The sequence below is a fragment of the Orcinus orca genome, chromosome 3 (genome assembly GCF_937001465.1).
Source record: "Orcinus orca chromosome 3, mOrcOrc1.1, whole genome shotgun sequence".
In the NCBI taxonomy this organism is placed as follows: domain Eukaryota; kingdom Metazoa; phylum Chordata; class Mammalia; order Artiodactyla; family Delphinidae; genus Orcinus; species Orcinus orca.
Genome location: NC_064561.1, coordinates 73,591,651 through 73,614,979, shown reverse-complemented (window position 1 = coordinate 73,614,979; position 23,329 = coordinate 73,591,651). Strand labels below are relative to the sequence as shown.

The 23,329-nt window shown below is 39.2% G+C and overlaps 2 protein-coding genes across 6 annotated transcripts in view; one reads left to right on the top strand and one right to left on the bottom strand.

Moving 5' to 3' along the window:
• Positions 1 to 2,162, bottom strand: part of CDKL3 (cyclin dependent kinase like 3) — an 87,190-nt gene extending 85,028 nt beyond the window's left edge. Inside the window, 2 exon segments of the mRNA XM_049708197.1 lie at positions 1,202 to 1,384; positions 1,945 to 2,162. Coding sequence (XP_049564154.1) covers positions 1,202 to 1,366 — 165 coding nt within the window. The 5' untranslated portion in view covers positions 1,367 to 1,384; positions 1,945 to 2,162.
• Positions 2,163 to 5,182: 3,020 nt separating this feature from the next.
• On the top strand, positions 5,183 to 18,555 carry UBE2B (ubiquitin conjugating enzyme E2 B). 5 transcript variants are annotated; one of them, XR_004478222.2, is made up of 7 exons: positions 5,183 to 5,645; positions 7,733 to 7,813; positions 9,548 to 9,573; positions 13,291 to 13,380; positions 16,662 to 16,750; positions 17,493 to 17,575; positions 18,008 to 18,059. XR_004478222.2 is itself a non-coding variant. In XM_033409828.2 (6 exons), exons 1-6 carry the CDS (start codon positions 5,602 to 5,604, stop codon positions 17,502 to 17,504), a joined length of 342 nt encoding a protein of 113 aa, XP_033265719.1. In that variant the 5' UTR covers positions 5,185 to 5,601; the 3' UTR covers positions 17,505 to 18,555. The 5 variants fall into 5 exon arrangements, 2 of the variants coding, with proteins under 2 accessions (XP_033265719.1, XP_004282167.1); XM_033409828.2 differs by having other exon boundaries at positions 5,185 to 5,645; positions 17,493 to 18,555; XM_004282119.4 differs by lacking the exon at positions 17,493 to 17,575 and having other exon boundaries at positions 5,293 to 5,645; positions 18,008 to 18,555.
• The last annotated feature ends 4,774 nt before the right edge of the window (positions 18,556 to 23,329 follow it).

Here is a 23,329-nt window from a genome sequence, read left to right as displayed (position 1 = left end):
TTCTTTACACTCCTGAGGTCTTTCCACTAAGTGGACCAATCATACCTACATGAAATTCTATCTTGTCCCCGATCTTTCCTGTTATTGTTCTCCACCTCTAAACGCCTACCTATCATCTTTACTGCACTGTATTCCTGTCACCTCAAATTCAACATTTCTAAAACCGAACTAGTTCCCAAACCATGTCTCTTTTGGGTCTTTCATATTTCCATCACTGGTAGCAATCACTGAACCTCAAAGATACCTTTGATTCCCCTTCTGTTTCCTTCTACACTTTCATGTCTTTAGTAATATATTATGTTCTAACTCTACTTTCCATTCAAATTGCTGCATTCTAGCAAGGACCCTCAGATTTAACAGGATTCCTGAATTAAAAACACAACAGATCTCCCTATTTTTACTTTCTCAGTCCTCCAATCTATTCTAAAAAATAATGCTAGATTAATATTTACAGTTTCTTTACTCTGAATTCAAAACCTCGCACCTCTCACAAAATCAAGTTTTGATTCCTTAGCCTAAAAGACAAGACTTTAAAACCTACCTCCAGCTTACTTCTCTAAAATCACCTCCTTCTATTTCCATATAAGAAACTCTACAGGCAAATGCACTTTGTCCTTTCTGCTCTGCTCTTTGTCCTGCCTTCAGCCTCTCTGAGCTTATGCTGTTCCCCTAACCTGGAATACAACAGTCTCTCCCTCTTTCCTAAATTCTACATACCCTTTAAGGCCAAATTCATGTTCCATTTCCTCCAAGAAACATTCCCTACCCAACAGGACTCTGTGTTAATCACTTGGCTTTTATTATCAGCCACTTAATAGTCAGTATTATTTGTATATGCCCTCTTGTCTTTCTAATTAATAAAAGTCCTGAAGAGCAGGTACTGTCTTTTACATCATTATAGTCACAGCATCTGGCACAAAACACTGCACAAAGCAGACATTTCTACTAAGTATTATACCTGGATATTTCTGAATAATTATTTCACAATATTTGGCATAGCTTTTGTTACATTATACATAAGAACATATATCTAGTATCACTGTAAAATTACAAAACGTACACAGTAAGGTAAGCTATGACACTTGTTTTTCTATTAATATGTCCAAATACATGTTAACTGAAATATTCATTACATAATTTTTTATTCCATAACAACTCCCCTTTTGACTTACAGAGAGCAATTAAGGCAAAAGAAGCAAACCTTTAGCAACTTTATTTCTCTCGTTGCAATTTTGTTGACAGACTTTTCTGGTTTCTCATAAAATACCTTAATGGCCACTATCTGCCCAGTATCCTTATGTTTACATTTCATGACTGTTCCATAACTTCCCTCTCCCACTTTTCCAAGGGTTTCATACATCTCCATTTTCAAGCCCAGCTTCTTCTTCATAAAAAGAAAGGGGGGGGGGGGAAGAAGGTTAAACATTTATACCTTTAGTTATTCAAGGCGGATAATGCATTTCCACAATAAACCTATACTTAAAAATACGGAAACAGGAAAAGTAGAAATCTTTTCACAGATTCTGTTTGTCTTTGGGAACTCTGCCAGTTCGGCAGTAAGGGGTCCTTGTGGGGCTCTGGCCCCCACCAGAACTTGGGGAGCTTCCTGCTGTCAAGATCATTCCCACCAAGAGTTAAGATTCGCTCACTACATGTCACCTATTCATCATGAGTGGGGTCCCCACACGTCCAGTCATGCCCGCGTCAAATATGAGGTTCCCGCAAAGCTGCAGTCGCCAACAGGTCAGGCCTTGGGGCCCAAGAAAACCTCGGTCCCACCCGCTCCTCAAACCAGGCGTCTTAGGGTCCTGGACCAGTGCCGCGCCCTTTGCCCCTCAGTCGACCTCGTCCGGACAGCCGCCGCCGCCTCAGCCTCAGCCCATTCTGCAGTCCCGCCGGCCCGGCTCCGCGCAGTCTCAGCCGGGAACCAGACACCGACCCTACCTATCCAGTCAGCTCCCAACGGCCTGCTGCCATGGCAACGGTGCACCGGGCCTCTCGCTCGGGGCCTAGGGCGCAAGACCGGAACACCGGCCAGGCCCGAACCGGAAGGAAAAAGAGGGAACAAGCAGAAAAGAGTTCCTGGTGGGCACTAACTGGAAGCCTCCTTGAGGGTGTAAGTGGCGAATACGAGCTGCTGTTGATCAAACTGGGGCCACTACACAAGGTTGGTTTTGAGCGGCGATGGGGGAGGGTCGCATTTTGACGGCAGCTTGAGTGACTGCAGATCCTCTAGGGAAGGGGAACCGGCGTGGAAGTTTATCCGACCTGCGTCTTAGATGCCCCCAGGCCCGTGAACACTTGCCACTTGTGTCGGATCCTAAAAGGATGCCTGGTGTCACCAGGCAGAGATTTCTTGTAAAACGAAACTTCCAAGGAAGTCTTGTGTAATTATAGTTTTCTAAGTTACCTAGTTACGTTAATATTCCATAGATCTGATTTCGACCTCAGTTGTTGACATTCATCCTTAAAACAGGGATAAAATGATTCATCAATCAAGAACATTTCTTGAACACCTCTTATATGCTTAAAACGTTTTTTTGAACTCATAGTAATCCTCCTTTTAAAAAACTCCCTTCCTACATGTCAAAACTCTAAAAGTCCCTCTTGAAAAGCAAATAATTCAGAGGGCTCCACCCCCCCCCCCACAAAAGAGGCCTTAATCTAATTGCTTAAGAACTAGACATGAGGTTCTGCTGGAGTGCCAGCCTCCAATGAATAAACTGAATATCACTGGAAGCGCCCAAGGAGTGCTGTCTTTGTTAGGGCTTTCATTTCTTTTTTCTGTAAAAAGAAGTTAAGTGTAAGAGGCCAAATCTCACTGTGCTGCTCGGAAATAAGATAAAGCACTATTACTATCCGATAAATGCTAATCCAGTTGGTCTCACCCCACCATGCACGTTAAAATCACACCTACAGAGCTTTTTAAAAGGTCCCATCCCCAGAGATCCTGATTTAAATGAGTTAGGGTAAAGGAACTGGTATTTTAAAACCTTCCTAAGTGTTTTCTATGCTGCTAAGGTTTATACTGAGAGACGTGTGGGGAAGGAGAGGTGGTCATGGTTTTTTGCTTATCACCACCAAAATATTCAGAATTGTCTTTCCTTTTGAAAAGTTATTCAACCATGTTATAAAATACTTTCTATCTATGTATAAGAATATCATAGTAGGGCTTCCCTGGTGGCGCAGTGGTTGAGAATCTGCCTGCTAATGAAGGGGACACGGGTTCGAGCCCTGGTCTGGGAAGATCCCACATGCCGCGGAACAACTAGGCCCGTGAGCCACAACTACCGAGCCTGCGCGTCTGGAGCCTGTGCTCCGCAACAAGAGAGGCTGCAATAGTGAGAGGCCCGCGCACCCCGATGAAGAGTGGCCCCCGCTTGCCACAACTAGAGAAAGCCCTCGCACAGAAACGAAGACCCAACACAGCCAAAAATAAATAAATTAAGAATAGAATTCTTTAAAAAAAAAAGAATATCATAGTAAATCTTACAGTGGACCCAGACTTGCTGTAAAGCACATTTATTAAATATTTGTTGTTGGCTTAATATTGACAAGGGACAAAGCATGAATCAGAGTACCTGCTGTCAGTGAGCTCACAATCTAAAGCTACAGTCTCTACGGTATAAACTTATAGCTTTAAAACTATTCTTTCTACAAATAGGTTATAGCAGACCTGGTAACCAGGACAGCCTATGATTCTTTCTTATACAGTAAAGCTCTAGGACTTAAATGAAATCTCCTCACTTGATTTTCTCAACAGCGTTACTTCATTTTGGAAAATCATAATCTGTAGATTTCCAAAACAATTATAATAAATTGCTAGACAAATGACATAACGGATTTAAAAAAAAAAGTTTCTCTTTGGCATTTCACTGTAGGTAACCCTACCAGTGTGTCTTCATCCTTAGTTATAGGAAGTATAAGGATTGCTGTGGCAGGAAGGCAAAAAAAATACGAATATTCACCTTATTAGAGAACTACATTTGTGAATGCGTGTCTATCAAGAGTTAGGCCTGGCTAACTTGATTACCAAGGCAGTTATAAAAACAAGAGAAAGAATTCAGGGATTGAAGAAAGGGAGGTACCAGCAAAGTAGAGAACGTTAACCCTTTCTAGTTCCATGAAAGTATGGGCAACACTAAATTGCTCATTCTATCTTCCTATAACACCTTGGGCTGAGGAATTGCCCCAATGGGTTAAAAGAGCTCAGAGTTCAGACCAGCAAAGCCCTGAAGAACAGAAATTGGCGGCAATAGAGAAAAGGAACTCAATGATTAGAAGTAATGTCAGAATCCCAATGGTCAACATCCCTGAGCCCCCTAGAGGCGGGGCGCGGGGGGACATTTCAGGTCATTTACTTGCTAGTGTAGAAAACCTGAAATAAGTTACTCAGGCTAGATACATAACCCCCACCCACGTTTGCATGCTCTCTGCCCCAGATCTGAATCACAATATTAGGTTTCTCTGACAACCAACCACCTATTGATAACACTCTTGCGATCAACCCATTTCCTGACAAATACGACGGTACCCTATTGTACACAAATCCACGGACTCACACAAAACCTCAAATAAGAGGAGACCCATAAAGGAAAAACAATTCCGTAATTATATAGGGATTGTAAACAAATATTAGATAATCTATACACGCGTTCTTTTATCTCTGCCCAGAATTTCCAACCCTGGAAACCCACTGCAATGCACATGCAGGATTTTTGGTGGCCCTAAGGAAGCATTTCAGGGGATTTTACTTAGTATGGGCCTCAGCATTGAGCTGGGGAAAACGGAGGTCCCTTCAGTGTTCCCCACATACCAGATTTGATAAGCCATTGAGCCAACTAGGGGGCATTTTAAGTCCAAATTATTTTTGGCTCTATTTTAAAGATTTAAGAAGCAAAACAAACTATTGCTTCCGACACCACCTCATCAATTGCCGTTCATTGGACAAACTGGACGGAAAACTAATAAAAGTGTATACCCGCCCTCAGCCCCGTAAATTTAACTACCCGGTTCAAAGACCTGGCAGAAACTCGGACCCAGGCGACGCTCTCACGTGATCCGTTCTAATCGCGTCATAGGGACACGTGGTTCTAGATACTTCGTCCCCTCCCCCTCAGGCGTGGATTGTTGACAACACCGCCGGCAGTCACGTGATCTTACGTCATCCTACCTCCTTTCCCTGATATCTCTGGCCCCGGATGCGTCCCTCTCTCCCCACCCGGTTGAGCCTAAACTAGTAAAAGAGGGGGAAACTGGTTGGTGTTTCGGTTTCGGTATTTCTTAATCACAATCTCCAGCCTGAGCACAGAGACCAATAATTGGTCGATTCGTTCAGGAAGCCAAAATGGATAGCGTCCTTGCTAAAGGGCTCCCATAACGAGCTCTCCTACGTCCCGTCCCCTTCTCCCCATCCCTCACTCCATGGTACTGGCGGAGGGCGGAGGGATCTGGAGGCGGCGGAGGGAGACGTCATTGCAGGGTTGTTTGTGCAACCTCGGCTGAGGCAGTGACCCACAGTGATTCGACCGCCGCGCCGGGGGGTGGGGGGGCTGCGCGGGACTCTTTTTTTTCAGACTGACCGCGGGGCAGCTGGGGAGCATGTCGACCCCGGCCCGGAGGAGACTTATGCGGGATTTCAAGCGGTAAGGGCCTTCATCTTCGTCTGGATGACGGCTCCTCCCCAAAGCTACGGGGCTGCAGGGCGGGGATCCGGGAACCTTCCTCTCGTGACCCTAAGAGGGCCGCTGTGGGCCCAGCGGGACGGATGGAAGCCCAGTCCTAGCCCCTGTTAGCACTCTTGTCCTTGCCTGTTCATTCGTCCGACGTAAGAAATTTCGATACCTTCTCGCCACCCCTTCCCCCTCAAAAAGTAAAAAGATGGCCATGGGCTGTCCTAGGATTCCCTGCTGCCCACTTGTCCCAGTTGCCCGGTGTCTCGCCCTGGCGTTCAAACCTCCTCCCCCGCCCCTGCACCTTGCCGTACCTCCTCTCTCTGCCTTAAAAGCAGGCCCTTGCAGAAGCCTTTCCTCTCGCTAGCTGCACCAGTTAGCTTTGTTCGATGGCTTTGCGGTCTCCTTCGAGGGCCAGGGTTGGGGCCAAACCCTCCCTCCCTCCCCATTCTTTCTGCAGTGAGGGTGGGGTCTGATGCTCTGGGGCCGGGGGTTAACCGATCCTCCGAAACCCGACTCTCTCCCCGCCCTCCTGAAAGGACCTTGAGAACTGGCTTAGAGGGCTGGGACTCGGGCTGGCAACCCCAGCTGCCAGTGCTTTCTGGAACTCAGCTCTGTGGCCTGGTGTATAAAAGCCCTATCTATAGCCTCCAAAGCCTGGGGAAATGCCGCCTTGGAGACTGGCGCTAACCTGATACTCCCTGGGCCTCCTTTTGTAAAGTAGGGTTTTGTTAGGAGGTGTTGGGGTTAGTGAGGAGGAAGTGACTTTTTTACAGTTGTTTCCCGTTGATTGAATGCTTGGAGGTACGGGGAGAAAAATGACCGAGAAAACTTAGCGCTACGCTCCTCTGCGCATTTTTAAGTGTTTTTCTAGGGAGACCCGCCCTGCTTGAGGCAAAATACCTAGTGTAAAAACTTAGAACGGCGGCTTGGGAAGTAATCTCTCAACTTCATTATAAACTCTTAAATGAGGCACTTGGAAGCCATTGTTTGGGGCTTTGGCCAGTTTATCATTGAGTGTATTCGTAACTTAGCCTTTATCTTTGGTGGGCGGGCTTCAAGCAGCATATCCTGTAACGCTTCTGTTCGTTGTGGCCTATTCTGCTTGAGGTTGACTAAAAAGAGCCATTCTGGGGGGTGACTAATATCAAGTATCATACCACATGGCAGTCTGTATATATATATATATATATATAATGTAGCATTTATTTTTTACTGAGATGACAGTCTTTAAAAGGAGATGCTCATTTTGGTGCAGAACTCACTTTCTACAGCTTGAAACCAGTACATTTCAGATTAACTCCCATGAGTGAAATTCAAATATTAAAACTTCCCAGTTCGTGGCCATTGTTACCCTGGTTTCTTACTGCAATTCTCTGCTTAATTCTGAGTTGTATACTTGGCATCTTTGGTAGTTTTCCAAGGGTCTTCGGTTGCAAGAATTTGATTATGACAAATGTTGGAAGGTAGCTTTGTATTGAGTTGCATGATCTGAGAGGTAGATTTAGTGTTGGTGCAGAGCTTTTAAAATAGGGACTGAGGGGAAAACCTAACCAAAGCTTTGATTACTTTAAAACCTATTGCCAATTGAAGCAAATGGGATAAAGTAACTCTACTGCTTAAAACTAGTTTCCTAATTAAATTGGATATACGTGTGTTTTCAGTCATTTAGTGTTTACACTGAGGTGGGTTTCTTTTGGTTTTGGTTTTGGTTTTGGGGGGAGGAATATTTGGTGGCCATGTTGCACAAGTAACTGTGGTTAGGACTCACGAAGTCTTTGCATGTTCACAACAGTAAAATTGTTTTTTCATTTGAGGTTTTTACTTTGTTGTTACTGTTGAAGGCAGTTCTTGAACAGATATCTTAACTTTGGTGATATTTGAAGAGGGATGACTCCAAGGCGCTTTTAAGTCATGGTTTATTCCAGCCCAGCACAAGAACAAGGAAATTGATTTACTTTGTTTCTCAAAGTAGATGGTGTACAGTCCATAGGTGTTCTGTTTGGCGTTCTTAGTGGCCTTAATGTTCAACTCTTAAAATTTCTACTCTGGATTTCTAGATTGCAAGAGGACCCACCTGTGGGTGTCAGTGGTGCACCATCTGAAAACAACATCATGCAGTGGAATGCAGTTATATTTGGGTGAGTTGAAAGAAATGACAAATGGTAGGTGTGGTGATTCTTTTAAGAAAAGTGAATGTATAACAAGTAGGAAAGGAAGCTGAGGGATCAGGGATCTTACAAAAACTGCAAGGTAAAAAAGAATTCTGAGAAGAGTTTCGGCAGTTACATAAAATTATGATTTTATGATCACTTTGGGCTTTACTTGATAAAAATGTCATTTGAGACTAAAGGAGAAAGATAAATTATTTTGTGGAAAATGTGCCAAGCAAATTCTTATGCTTGCATTCTACTAGAACTGTAAAAAGGCTAGGAACCAAAAATACTAGAACTTCCACCATGGTAAGGATTTAAATGAAAAATGTTTCACACCTCAGTGTGAAATAACTGAATGGAGCCTTTTGAGATGCATTCTTACCTTTTACAGATAGTATATATTTTATATATGCTTTTTAATTTAAATTTTCCATATGGTTTTTCTTTAGTTTTCTAGAACTGGATTGTATTTTCTTTCACTCTTTTTAAACTAGGGTTTTGCACTAAAACTTTAAAGGATTACTTTTTGTAAACAGAATTCTGAATTGCTCTTGAATCAGTTATGAGAGTCTACGTTAAACACTAGTGGAAAAATGAGGGTAGTTTACACTTCTAATTCAGGCTGTTAGCATGCTTCTTTGAGATCCTGAATGTGCCTTGCAAGTGGTAATTAAACTTCATGTTGCTGCTTAGGAAAGATGAAATTGGAATGTGGTAGCAAGAAAAAGATTTGGGCAAAAGAAACTGGCTTTCTTGGTGACATCAGATAAATCCAGTCGATTTGAACAAGAGCTATTGCTCTTTTGAAAAGCAGGACACTTTGGTGTCATAATTATCTTTTTTTTTTTTTTTTTTTGCGGTACGCGGGCCTCTCACCGCTGTGGCCTCTTCTGCTGCGGAGCACAGGCTCCGGACATGCAGGCCCAGCGGCCATGGCTCACGGGCCCAGCCGCTCCACGGCACGCGGGATCCTCCCGGACCAGGCCACAAACCAGCGTCCTCCGCATCGGCAGGTGGACTCCCAACCACTGCGCCACCAGGGAAGGCCTTCTTTTTTTAATATTTATTTATTTATGTATTTTTGGTTGCATTGCTGTGCATGGGCTTTCTCTAGTTGCAGCGAGTGGGGGCTACTCGTTGCAGTGCCCAGGCTTCTCATTGCGGAGGCTTCTCTTGTTGCAGAGCACATGCTCTAGGTGCGCAGGCTTCAGTAGTTGTGGCAGGCAGGCTTAGTTGCTCCGCGGCATGTTGGGATCTTCCTGGACCAGGGCTCGAACATTTGTTCCCTGCATTGGCAGGCGGATTCTTAACCACTGCGTCACTAGGGAAGTCCATGGTGTCATAATTATCTTAAACTAAAGGGTATTGATTTCCATCTTACATTGAAAGTAAGACTTTTCCTCTTAAGAATACAGATATTTACAAAAGCGTTGGTATTTATGAACTGAATTCTTTTTGTGCTAAAATTATGACAAGTTTTTTTTGTTTTGTTTTTTGAAAAGCCACCCTAAAAGGAAAACTTTGAAAATTAAAGTTACCCTTTATGTCTACATCAATAAAAATCCAGGGCTATGGTGATACTAAATTAATAATAACTTAAATACTCCACAAATTACCAGAATGAGCCCCTCTTTCTCTGAGTTTATTCTTTCCACTTGTGAAAATCAGGAAAAAGCAGAATGAAAAACTTCTTTTAATCAGAAATCTTCTTGTTTTCAGACCAGAAGGGACACCCTTTGAAGATGGTAAGTCATTCTCAATGTTTTCTATTAAGAGGCTTCTTTTAAGTAGGGAATTGTAACACCAACCTATCTAGTTAACTAGTTTCTATTGTTAATAGGTCAAATTGTAACTAAATAATGCTACTGAGAATTTATAGTTTACAAAGGACTGTCTTCTCAAATCAGCTTGATCACCTTCATTACTAGTTCCCTGTTACTTTGATATTGGCTGTAGAACTCTAAGCCTAGATTAGATGGTGGGGTCTATGTTGAGAATAGTTTAAATGGCTTTGTATCATGCTAAAAGTGTCCCTGAGGTAAACATCAGAAGGGTAATCATGCTTTTTTAACTTTATGTATATTGATCAGGTGCTGAGCTGAAATTGTTCTTAATCATACACAGCGGCCAGTAGCTTCACGTAACAGCTAGCATTTGACACCCGTAAATAGTTACCATTCTGCAGGACCTTTTGCGTCTTAAATTCAGTATTTTCACCAAGAGCCAGGAAAATGGAAAACTCCTTCTAACATGTTTTTATAGTTGAACTTCTCAAATTGATTTTAACCAGATACTTAGTTTCCCTAATTATAGCATGGATTTTTAAAAATTGTTAAACAGGTTTGTCTTAGTTATCACAGTGGCTTCAGAATTAACCCATCAAGGATATTTGTACAAATAATGATTGCAGAAGTATTTTTAAGGAGATAACCTGAATGTTCAATAGGAGAAGTGGTTAAGCAAATTATGATATATCTAGACTCTAGAATATTATGTACCTATTAAAGAATAAGGTAGATCTGGACATATATCTGAGGAGACAAAAAAGTTGCAGAATGTATGTTGTAATACCACATTTTTACTAAATACATTCATGCAAGTGTGTGTGGTTAAAGGGGGTTATATACCATACTGTTACCAGTGGTTACCTCTAAATGGGGGTTAAGGAGTTGAAGGGAGGTACTCAAGGAGTTCAGCTTTTTACTTTATACCAGAGGATTCTTAAGGGTGGTCCATAAACCCCTTAAGTTCCCTGTGACCCTTTCAGGGGTTCCATGGGATCAAAACTGTCTTCATACCAGTAGTGAGACATTTGCCTTTTTCATTGTATTAACATTAGCTCTGATGGTACAAAAGCGATAGTGGTTAAAACTGGCCCTAAGCAGTTTAGCACCTTGGCATATATCAAGACAGTGGCACCAAACTGCTGGGAGTCATTGTATTTTTTGCATTTTAAAAGATGCCAGTTTCAGTTTAAAATGTCTTCATGAAAAAGTGGGAATTTATTAATATTACTAAATTCTGACCGTTGAGTATGCATCCTTTTAACATTCTGCGTGATGAAGTTGGAAGTATGCATGAAACACTTCTCTTGCATACCAAACTATGATGGTCGTCTAGAGGGAAAGCAGTTCTGCAGTCGTTTGAGCTGCAACTTCAATTACTGCTTTTCTCGTGGAACATTTTTTACTTGAAGGAATGACTGACAGACAAACTCTGGTTATTTAGACTCGAGTATGTATTTGGTTGACATATTCTTAAAAGTTACCAAAATAAGCTGTTAGGTCAAGCAAAGTGACTGACAGTATTTGTAGCTGCTGATAAAATGACGGCTTCCCAATACTTTTAAGACTTCTCTCATGAGATCAGTAGGTGGTATTACCTGTTATGATTATTTTTTTTGATGGAGTGTATATGTAATGAAATATGGCTACATTTAGAAGATTTGGATAACTCAGTGAACCAATATTTTCCAAATGGCCAATGTATTAGAAAATTATGGATGGATAAAAGATATATGCAGTATGCAACAGTTGTTAATGTAACTGATGCAGAAAGTTTATGTGGTTTCAGATTCTACATTGCAGCTAACCTTTAAAAACGTACCATTTCTTCGGTGTAATATCAAACAATATCTACAATTATCTGAAAAGGCTATGAAAATAGTCTTTTCCTTTTTCATTTGCATATTTGTGTGAGGCCTGATTTTCTTCCTGTACCTCAACCAAAACAGCACGTTGCAACAGGTTGAACGCAGAAGCAGCTAAGAGAATGCAGCTGTCTTCTATTAAGCTAATCATTTAAGAGATTTGCCAATATGTAAAACAATGTTATACTTCTCACTAACTTGGTTGGGGGAAATATAGTTATTTTCATTAAATGTTACTTAGGTTAATGTGTATACAGTTGTTAATAAATATGTTAAGTTTTCCTTGAGTTATAGTTTCTGATATAGTAAATATAGATAGAGCCTGTGATGTGCTGGAGGCAGCTTATACCGATTATGAGAACAGATTGTTTAAAAATTTTGGGGAATTTTTGCAAGTTGGTTATTAAAGAGCCCAGATTTTTAAATTATTTTCAATTTTTGGTGGAAATACCATAAAATGGTATGCTGTTGCATGTATCTCTTCCCAACTTCACATTCAGTGACTTCACTTTGAAAACTTGGCGTGGTTGGGAGTAAGAGTATAAAGGGGTCCTGAGACCCCATAATGTGAATTTAAAAAGGTTAAAAAAGCTGTTTCATATTTGTGTTTGTCTGAAGTGTTTATGTTGTACATTTTTATAATTAAAATCAAAACTGTAAAATTATAGAACTAGGTATAAGGCTATCTTTGCTAATGAAGTGTACATTTCATAGAATCTCTATTAATATATCAAAATGTGAATTAAATATCATCTTTGATTTTGTTTGTATCTTTGGCCTCCCTAATCCCAAATTTCCAAACAAAACATGTAAAGAGGTAGAGGTTACATACTGAATATATGACTAATGAAAATAAAATATTAAATATTTTACTGAACACATGCCTCTGATACTGGAGTCATGAGTTTAGAATTTAGGGTGAGAAAGGGTTTTTGTTTTGTTTTTTTTAAACTGCATTGATGAAATAAGGAAAGAAGCTTGTGGAGACATCTGGAATGGTTTTAAACTTTTATTGACTTCATTAGGAATAAGCCTCAACTTACTATGCCCAAGGTGTTGTGGTTGGAGCACGTATCCAACCTTCAGGTAGATTTCCTCAAAATAAAAGGACTCTGGATAGTGAATAAATGCAAAAGGAGGCTAGAAAGACAAACACGAAACTATTAACAGTGGTTGTTTCTGCTAAATAGATTTGGAATTTGAGTTAAGAGCTCTTCTTTGTACACTCTGAACAGATAGACTTTATTATAAATGCATAATTTTTTTTAAATGCCTGTCTCTTTTGACCATAAGATAATGATTTAGACTGACCAAAATGTACTGTATTGGTCTATAACCAACAGTAGGCAGTTACACTAATGCTTAACTGATTCTTGGCATACTTAAGTGATAGGGACAGAGCAGACTTTTCACATTAGTGGCCATGCCTCCAATCTGAGTCCTTTGTCATGTGGTGGTGAGCCCATCTCAGAATCATTTGGCACCCCCTTCTAAGTTACAATAAATTATTTGTAGTTCCTCAAATGTGCATTTAAAATTTTGGTAGCTAGGGCAAAATTGCTTTCCAACAATATGACAGTTAATGTTCCCACCAGTAGCACATGTAAGCGCTGTACCCCCCAAGTGCTTGCCAATGCTGTATGTTATCAGTACATAAATAGTATATTTAGTATGTTTTATGCGCTAAACCAAAATTGACATTAATTTTTGTATGGTCGTGCAAAAGCCAGCATGGGCTTGGGAGTTTATTGATGAAGAGAGAGAAAAGTTATGCTTGTCTTTACTGTAATTATTTTGGTTTGTTTCTATCTAGGTACTTTTAAACTAGTAATAGAATTTTCTGAAGAATATCCAAATAAACCGCCAACTGTTAGGTTTTTATCCAAAATGTTTCATCCAAATGGTAAGTAGCAATTTATTAGCCTTTGCAAATGATAGGAGGAAAAAAGAGTTGTTTCATCCTTTTAGGTCTTGCCCATACTTCTCGTTATTAGGGCCCACTTCTAGATGTTGCTTCTATGTCAATATTAACCATACTTTTGTAGTCTGGAATCTTATCAAGGTTCTAGATTTGAGATAAAGTTTTGTTTTAATAACTTCTGATTTTAAAGTAATATCTATTTATTTATCAAAATGTGAAAGATACTAAGGATTTATAGCTTAAAATTTAGCTTGCAGGTAAATGTACAAAATTAAGATCATGTTGTATGTAAGGTTAAGTAATTTATATATAACATGAACATTTTCACTCATTAAACATTCTTTTGTATCTTTTTTTTTCTCCTCCTTTGGCCGCGCCACGCGGCTTTGGGGTCTTAGTTCCCCAACGAGGGATCGAACCTGGGCCCCCGGCAGGGAGAGCACGGAGTCCTAACCACTGGACCACCAGGGAATTCCCTATATCATTCTTAATGGCTGCAAAATGTTCTGTTATATGAGTTTATCATTATTTATTTAATCATTGTCCAGTTGGTGATTTTTAATTGTTTACAGTTTTAAACAGCACATTTTTCTTGAAAATAAATCTTCTCAAATACCCATGAATAAGTTTTTAGAAGTAGGATTAGTAGGTCAAAGGTTTGTATGTTTTTAAGGGTTTTTTTTAAATACAGTTTTCCTCCCTTGTTACTATTTTTACTTTTAGCAGTTTATTACTATTTTCCATAAATGATTGCTAAGTGACTTTTGTAATTAAATTTGCTCTTCCTGACTTATTGCTCTTTACTTCTAATAAATTTGTATTCCTGGATTATAAATTACTGTATGAAAGACTTATTTTACAGAATATTTAAGTTCTCTTTTAAATGTGGTTTTCCATCAGTTAACTTACTTTCAGGAGGAACATTTTCAGAGGTCCTCTTGATTGTGCATCTAGTCTAGAACTACAGACTACGTGAGAAAACTGCAGGCAGATAGGGATCTCCCTACTCATAGGAGAGAGGTGTGTTTGTGTGTCTGGAATCAAGGTGACTTCCCAATAATAGATTAGATCATAGATTTAGCCTTTGTGCTTTATTGCTGTGAAGTTGCTTTTTCTTTCAAGGTCTTCCCCCACCCAGAGGCAAGGCAGATTTAATTTTATTTTCTGTTTCTGTCCTGAGGAAATTTTCAAGTCACTTATTATCATTTATTCTACTGTAGCTTTACTAGCTTAGACTTGTTAGTGAATCGACCCAAACTGTAGTAAGGGAGCTCTGTAAATCAAGGTAGAAAACACTGGAATGTGCAAGGAGTATATGTGTATAGGCTTAAGATTTTCAGCCTTAACAAATTTATAAGGAAACAGCGTATTTGATTTTTATCCCTTCATATTAATAACATGGTTTCCCTTTTTTCCACTATCAGTACCTTATTTAGTTAACTTCCTAGTTTGCTTTTTTTTAAACATCTTTATTAAAAGATTCACATACTGTGCTACTCACCCATTTAAGTTGTACAATTCAGTGGTTTTTAGTATCGTCACTGAGTTGTGCAACCATCACCATTATCAATTTTAGAACATTTTTATCACCCTCCCCCCAAAATCCCATGCCTATTAGCAGTCACTCCCCATCCCCATCCCCCCGCCTCCCAGCCATAGGCAACCACTGATGTATTTTCACTCTACAGGTTTGCTTATTCCGGACATTTCATATAAATGGAATCATTTAATATATGTGGTCCTTTGTGATTGATTTCTTTCAGCTGACACAGTTTTCAGGTTCATCTGTGTTGTAACACATACCTGTACTTCATTTCCTTTTATTGCTGAATGATAATCCATTGTATGGATAGACTACATTTTGTTCATTCATCAGTTGATGGATGTTCAGTTTCTAGTTTACTTTTGGATTACTTCTCAAAAATAGTTACTAGTTCAAAACTTTAAAATCATTTTACAGTTTTATGGGTTTTACAGAGGTGATGATTTTTGCTTTGGACTTGCTAAGTTTGATGTTCCTATGGGATACACAGTAAGTGGTTGACTATGCTGCTTTAAAGCTGAGAGTTAAATCTGGTCTAACGCTAACAATTGGAAGTACCTAGCACATAGATAGTAATAATTGAGGCCATGAATAAAATTGCCCAGAGGGTGTGTAATGGGTAAGAAGGAAGAGGACCGAGGATAGAGCCCTGAGGAATGACAGTACTTAAGTGTAATTTGCCTCCTCTCCCCAAAAAGGCCTCACTTATTCCTGTTTGATGCAGAGTGGTCTGGCTTGTTCTGCATTCCACAGTTTGGCAGTATCTATAACATTTAAATATATTTATCCTTTGTCAACACAGCAATTCTGCTTCTGGAAATTTATTGTAGAGATAAATAATCTGGCAAGTTCTGGATAAAAATTTATGTTCATTGTATTCTCACATAATCAGTTCAGGAGGGGGGAAAAGCCTCTCAAATGTTAGACTTTTAAAACGGTAGCCCTTGATTTTTATTTTTATTATGAAAGGAATGCATACTTATTGGAAAAACAAATCATAAAGTACAAGGAAAGGTAAAGAAGATAATACCCTTCATAATCCTATTTACAGATATTTACATTTTGGCATTTAGTCTTACAGATGTTTTTGTGACTGCATATACTTCAGATGAAAATATTTATAAATAATTCTTTATAAAAAATGGAATTATCCTAAATAAGTAATTGGAAACTTATTAATGTAATATATTGAGGGTGTCATTCTACATTAATTAACATATGGTAGATGTATATCATTTCTGGCGGCAGTATTGGTATGTACCGTTAATAATGTACCATTATTTAGCCAGTCCCCTCACTGTGGACCAAAGGTAGTTTCCAGTTTGTCACTTCTATAAAGAGTATTATAGTGAACATCCTGTAAATAAAACTTTGCATGTCCATGATTATTACTTTTAGAGTAGAATTGCTATGTCAAAAATTCAGCTTTTTTATCCCCCCAACAATTTTATTTAGGAATATTTGGAAATGTGGAATTTAAACAGATTTGCTATATGGTATGTAATGAAAAAATTTAACTCTCACTCAGCCTCCTGATCAAAAGGCGTGTAAAGAGTCCTTAGTTTGAGACTGATTTTCCTGTGAGACAAAAAGTTTTAGTTATTGACTAATGTTCAAGATTTCTGACTGAGCCAAGCATTCGGTTTGTGGTAAAAATTTCTCTTTAATTGTTAGAAATGACAAAGTTAATATGTAACCAATTTTAGTGTTGTCTTTGCAGTGTATGCTGATGGTAGCATATGTTTAGATATCCTTCAGAATAGATGGAGTCCAACATACGATGTATCTTCTATCTTAACATCAATTCAGGTAAGCATGTGTTAGGATGCATCTTAACTTTTCAAGATTCTATGGGATATAATTGGCTCTTTTAGGATCAATTTAAAGGCCAAGTGAGCAAACTAACCTTCCCAACACTAAGGTAACCAGTGGCAGAGCTTGGACAAAACCCTCATGATTTTTATACAACCGATCTGCTTTTTCATTCGGGACCACATTGGATCAAATACACAATCATTCTGATCAAATTTAAGTATAAAGTGTTCTCACAGGTCAGGTGTTTGTTTTGTTTCGTTTGGGTTTTTTGGTTTTTTTTTTTTTTGCCACACCACAAGGCTTGTGGAATCTTAGTTCCCTGACCAGGGATTGAACCCATACCCCCTGCAGTGAAGGTGCAGCGTCCTAACCACTGGACCACCAGGGAATTCCCTCACGGGTCAAGTATTATTCGTGCCCAAAAAGAAGAGTCTTCTTGGGGAGAGATAAAGATGATTGTTTAGAAAAAAACATAGGGACCTCAAGAAACTGCAGAAGTGCAGAGAAGCATTGAGTATGTTGCCCCATCCAAGAAATTCTATTTTAAACGAAAGTAAATAACTATTTGCCAAAGTACTCTGGCAGAATATTTCAGAGTTGACCTTGAATGACAGTTTGGGGGAGGGGTGGGGGGTGAGTGATGTTTTAGTTATATGGATTTGAGAGGAGCAGAAGTAACGTTTTTGGTTTATGACATTTTTAAAGTTTTTTCTGTCACACTTCTGCTTTAATTCAGGTCATCTTATAAAGTGTTTTCGGCTTTCCTGTTTCATTCCCTTGCTGCTAGGTGCATATGTTTTGTTGATTAAAGGAAACAAGGTACACCACCCAACTTACTGTCAGAAATTTGCAAACTTACCTCAGTAATAGAGTTTAACTTTGGAAAATGTTAGTTGCTAAGCTATTTTATAGATATTGTGTATTAACCAAATCAAGTTGTTTATTTCCTGGTTAATGTCTCAGTATGCTGAAGAATACTGTTCTTTTCCAATTTCTTTGAGATTAGAGATCTTAAGGCAATTAAGAACTATCTGTTTTGAAAGCTTAAGTTTTCTAGCAGCAGGAAACTTCTTACTGTATTTATCAAACCATTTCTGAAAGTACTTAGATCTAAAAATATGTAAGACGTACTAATTTCTGTCTTTCTTCGTAGAATAATTTGTTTTATACAACTTCTGTGCTCCATATCGGACCCATGTTAATATAAAGAATAACTCTACAAATATGTTTTATCTCTGTCTTTCCTTCTAGTCTCTGCTGGATGAACCAAATCCAAATAGTCCAGCCAATAGCCAGGCAGCACAGCTTTATCAGGAAAACAAACGAGAATATGAGAAAAGAGTTTCGGCCATTGTTGAACAAAGCTGGAATGATTCATAATAGACAACTGGTCTGTTAATCTTTTTCATCATTGTTGTGTATAATTTACCTCTCAGTAGAAAGGCTAACAAATTTTAAGTGCCACAGGTTTTAAGGATTCTGCAGAAAAAAAAACCTTCGGTTTAGAACCTACAAAAGCTTGTGTATCTTGATTAATGTACTTTTTATTGCATGGTGTGAACTAAGTTATTGCTTACATAAATTTGTAATATATCCTGTTTGTATTTTTTTCCAAGTGTATAATGTTGGTGTGGAGTTTTCATGACAGAATATACACATTTTGTAAATCTGTACTTTTTTCAAATATTGAATGCCTTATTTTTGAATTCTTTAGATTTTTAAATTGGAGAAAAGCACTTAAAGTTTTTTATATATGAATATTACATGTAAAGCTGTTAAAATACATAACTTCAGTGCAAGAGACTTTGTCACTTATTTCCTTATCTGAGTAGGAGGGGTTAATAAGTCTCTAGCTCTCCATCAATTGATAGTTTCATTTCTAATTTCAAAAGAACAGATTTATATTTTATCAAGAAATTCTTCAAATTTGATTCTAAACACCAATTATAATCTCAAACTTTATTTTGAATGTACCTATATTAGTTTCAGTTGAGCAATTATAGACAAAACTGGTTTGATTCTGTCCAACTCTGTATTTAGGCCACTTGTTACTGTTTCTTCATGCACTACTTACTGTTAAACTCTACCTTTTGGGATTTCACAATTTGCACCTCCACCACGAGGAATTGGCACCTCTACCATGAGCAGAGAGCTGATGCAACTTATTTTGCTGCTTGATAGCACTTTAAAAGATTTTTGATAATGGAAAAAAGTAAACTGTCAACATTTACCAAAAACTCATGCCCCACTATTAACAATAAATAAGAACTTGTTGCATTGGTTTGAACAAGGCAGATATTTGGAAGGAATCTTGGTGTAATTTAAATATTTGAAAACTGCCTTTTAATGCAATTGCCTATCTTTTTATTTTGGAAAAATGTTTTAACACCAGGGCCTGCTGAGTTGCTTTCTCTTGTGGAGATTTTTTTTTTAATCTCCTAAGTTGTATAAAATTTGTACTGCATTTTCATTTACTGGATAAACAAAACACAATATTGAAGAAAGCTAATAACAAAGCTATCCTATGCCTTCAAATAGTATAGAAAATGGAAAATATACAAGTAAATTCTGTTGAACCACCTGTGTAGTCTTTCTAGTAGTTAAAAGAGCTATTTCATTAACCCCAAGAGTTTCTTACACATTCATACTAGCTTAGTAAGCTAACAGCTTTTCTATTGAAAGACTGATTCCTCTACTGGAAGACTGTAGGATGGCAATATCTATAGGTTCTATTTATTAAGCAAATTTTAGAAAGGGTAAGTGCTGATGTTTCCCTTTAAAAGTTAATACTTGGGAAATTTGGGGGTAAGTATGATCTTAGGGAACTTTTGATACAATTGAGAGTTAACTCACTGGAATTATGCCCCCACCCCCCCCAAAAAAAGATGCTTTATTTAACGGTACTTTTTGGTCATATCAAATGTGTGATACTTCTATATTCAGCTCTAAAACAGTTTCTTTAGACATGTACTCCAGTGACTGTCTCTTAGATTAAATATACAGTAGCTATGATAGTCTCCCCTCTTATTTCATTAAATGTTATTTGGATACTACTTCAAAATCTATTTTTATCCTTAACCTGTTTTCCCTATTTAAAACTGAAATATTTCAAGTATTGATAGATAATTATAAGGAAGTTACATCTTACTTCACAGGGAGTTAATGAGCTCTAATTCCTAAATTCAACACATGCATAAAACTCATATCTAGCCCCCATTCCTATTGGAGAAAATTCTTAGGAATGTTCCATCTCTCAATGACTCTTCACAATTTTTTTCTTCAGCCTTGGAACAGATTCCTGTTTCTTTGGTTGAATACCAGATGCACTTCAATTTACAAAGTCATGTCATGCAAAGAATGTTTACTCTAAAATTTACTACATAAATTTTATAAATGTATGGTACAGCAAGAGGCTAGAACTAATTTATTTTGGTACAAATTTGGATTTATGTTGAAGATTAAGTGCATTTGTGATGTGCAATTCCTCTGTAACAGTACTTCTAACATAACTCTGTGCAAGGCACTATTCTAAGCACTTTAACATGATCACATTTCAAACTCAGAGTAATCTTATGAGGTGGGTACTACCATATTACAGATGAGGAAACTAGGTACAGATCAAGTAACTTTCTCAAGGTCAACCAGCCAGTATCTGATAGAGCTGGGATTTGAACCCAGGCAGTCTGGTCTTTTAGCCAATAACTATACTATCCCTTAAGAGATGTTAAGGGATTGAGTTTAGTTTTAAAATTCTACTGAACTTAAATATTCATCCCACTTTGTGAAAATATCATGTTGATTGAGTTTTATATAGACTTGTATCTATCCAGTGAAGAGGTTTTCACCATTTTCCACTTTTTTTTTGTAATGTAAACAAGTAAAGTCTGGATATAGGAACACTCTGATCTCTGATAGAAAGCACTCTTGACTTATACACCAGTTTTTTTCCCCTTCCTAGAAATATCCTTGAGTCTGTACAGACACACACACACAGCGCAAAATTTAAAAGTTCCATGAATATGAATAACTTCTGAAACTGATCTAAAAATTCTTCCTCATGTAGTGGAAGGTAGTGGAGAGGAAAGCTATTGAAGGTGGCTTATTTAGTAAGTCTGTTGTGTGCCCAGTAAACGAGGTACCTGTCTTAATTTATTCATTTAGTACTCTTGATTGATTGATTGTGGTACACGGGCCTCTCACTGTTGTGGCCTCTCCCGTTGTGGAGCACCGGACACGCAGGCTCAGCGGGCATGGCTCACGGGCCCAGCCGCTCCGCGGCATGTGGGATCTTCCCGGACCGGGGCACGAACCCGTGTCCCCTGCATCGATCGGCAGGCAGACTCTCAACCACTGCGCCACCAGGGAAGCCCCATTTAGTACTCTTTTAAAAGACAGAAGCCTGGGGCTCAAAAACAATTTAGAGTTATGTCTAAGGTAACCAATTCTCCCAGGTTTTAAGCGAGATCGAGTTTTTAGGTCTTGGTGTTATTACAGTTCCTTTCTAGTGCATTCAGCAATGCAGAGTCCCAAAGGAATCTGGTATGTGGGGATTATGTATGTAAACAGAAAAGTCCATAGGTGGAAAGCTATTAAAGGTAAATGAAATTGTCCATAGGACAGGGGACTTGTGCAAAGATGGTACTTCAGTTCCCATCTAGTTGGGGAAAAACTAAACTGTTGTCTGATATGGGGAAGTTCTAGTTATCTTGTTCTAATATATGATATAGAGCACAAAGATATATTAGAAACACACACACAGATGTGTGTGCTGTTTTTTCAGTAATTTCTCCCCACCATCACTACAGGTTTTTAAAACAACTTTGTCAATAATAACCTGAGGTTTTTTAAGTTTTCTGTTCATTGCATGGACTAGGGCTTTCTTTTAGATGGGCCCAAAAGATGAACGAGGTGCACCCTATACAAAACTCTCTTAGTTCAGCAACATTAGTTCCTTGCTGGTTGAAATCAAGAGCCCTGGAAGGAAAAGCTCCAAGTTTCCCCTTTGGCATATGGAGGACTCAGACTTGGGCTAGAAGCCTGCATGGACTGTCAGGAACTCTGCTGTTGACTTAGTGCTAAAGCTTGGCCACAAGATGCTTTTGTTTACCATTGACTTCTGGAATCATATATTTGGAAAGACTCTAAATATAGAGTGTACTTTGCTGAGTAAAAGCAAGTAACCTTTTAGCTGGTTAGGTCTTTTTGTGGTGATGGTCTTCGTTTGGTTACAAGTGTGATGCTTCTGTAGTCCTTTGGGGGGATATTAGAGCTGACCTCAGGCGCCATCAACCTGAATCATTTAGTTGTCATTCTTCCTGGAATGCAGGAGGGCTTTTGTGGTGTCTTGAGGGCTGCCAAAGTGCAAATGTAAGCACACTTAAGGCAGAACTCTTAATGCTGCTTCCTGTCTGAAGCCCTCTTCCCTTCCCCCTTTACAAACAAGGCCTTGTGCCAAGAGTACTGTAGCCCACCAGCTAAATTGGACTAGCAGCACTCTTGAACAGAAGAATGTCAAATGCCGAGAGGTTTGCAGCTCTTTGGCATCTGCATAAAGTCATTCTACAAAACTTGAGTTGGGAGCTTTTATGTTTTATGTTTTTGTGTTGGTGCTAGTAGAAAGACAACAGGAACAGGAAGCTTCTTGTTCTTATAACTGTCCTGAGCAGAGAATAGAAAAGAATCCAGAGACTTTAGCTCATGGCTTCAGCTTCAGCTGAAGGCCTAGAATATCGCCTCCAAAGAAAATCTAGATTAGTGACCTTACTGTATTGTAGTGGGCCTCAGCTATAGGACTGTACCTGCATGAACACATAAGACTGTGGTTTCAGGTGGAGACTCCCTGGAACATCCGCTGGAAAGCTGCCTTTAGAATGAAGACTGTCAATCCCAGAGGTGGGTACAAGAGATCTCTCGCAAGCCAGAAAAATCAGCGAGGGCAGTACTAAGGCCTGGTGGTAAGTTGATGATACCATCTATTAGGGAGAAGGTTTCCTTCCTAGCTTTCGTTAGCCCTCACACATTGGTTCTTTGGCAGGGGCTGGGTATTGTGCACAGAGCAGCTTGAGAACAGACTACAGTCACCATGGCACCCTCTCAAGACCTAAGTTTGAGGGATCAGGCTGTAAGAGCAACAATATACCAAAGATTGGAGCCAAACACTGGGAACTGCTTTCCAGATAACCTCTGGCAGTATATGCACAGGCGTAGGGAGGAGGCCAACAGGACAGCAGTGGACCTCCAAGGGTCCAAGCTCTGAATCCTCTGGGGACACTTTTTAATTAGCGGCTTTGTTTTTTGTTATAAAAGTAGAACCTAGTCATAATAAATTTGGTAAGCACAAAGGCAGAAGGAAGCATGAGTCATTCTCACCACCTGAGAAGTTGAGAACAGCTGGTTTAAGGGGAAGTGAGGACTGTAGGTGTTGGTCCAAGCCCAAATGTTTCCAATAGTCTGGGGCCCAAAATTCACACCCAAAGTGATAAAGAATCCAGTCAGTTTACAGTATGAGACTCCAGGGCAAGCTTTCTGCCAGGCAGCTATGCTGTTCATGGAGAAAGGAGCATACCCACAGCC

What these genes read in the sequence shown, in the direction of transcription:
- UBE2B (XM_004282119.4), top strand. Translation starts at nt 5,602, where the DNA reads ATGTCGACCCCGGCCCGGAGGAGACTTATGCGGGATTTCAAGCG. An exon ending in AGGGACACCCTTTGAAGATG is followed by an intron (nt 9,574 to 13,290) that starts GTAAGTCATTCT and finishes GTTTCTATCTAG; the next exon opens with GTACTTTTAAACTAGTAATA. An exon ending in CAAAATGTTTCATCCAAATG is followed by an intron (nt 13,381 to 16,661) that starts GTAAGTAGCAAT and finishes TTGTCTTTGCAG; the next exon opens with TGTATGCTGATGGTAGCATA.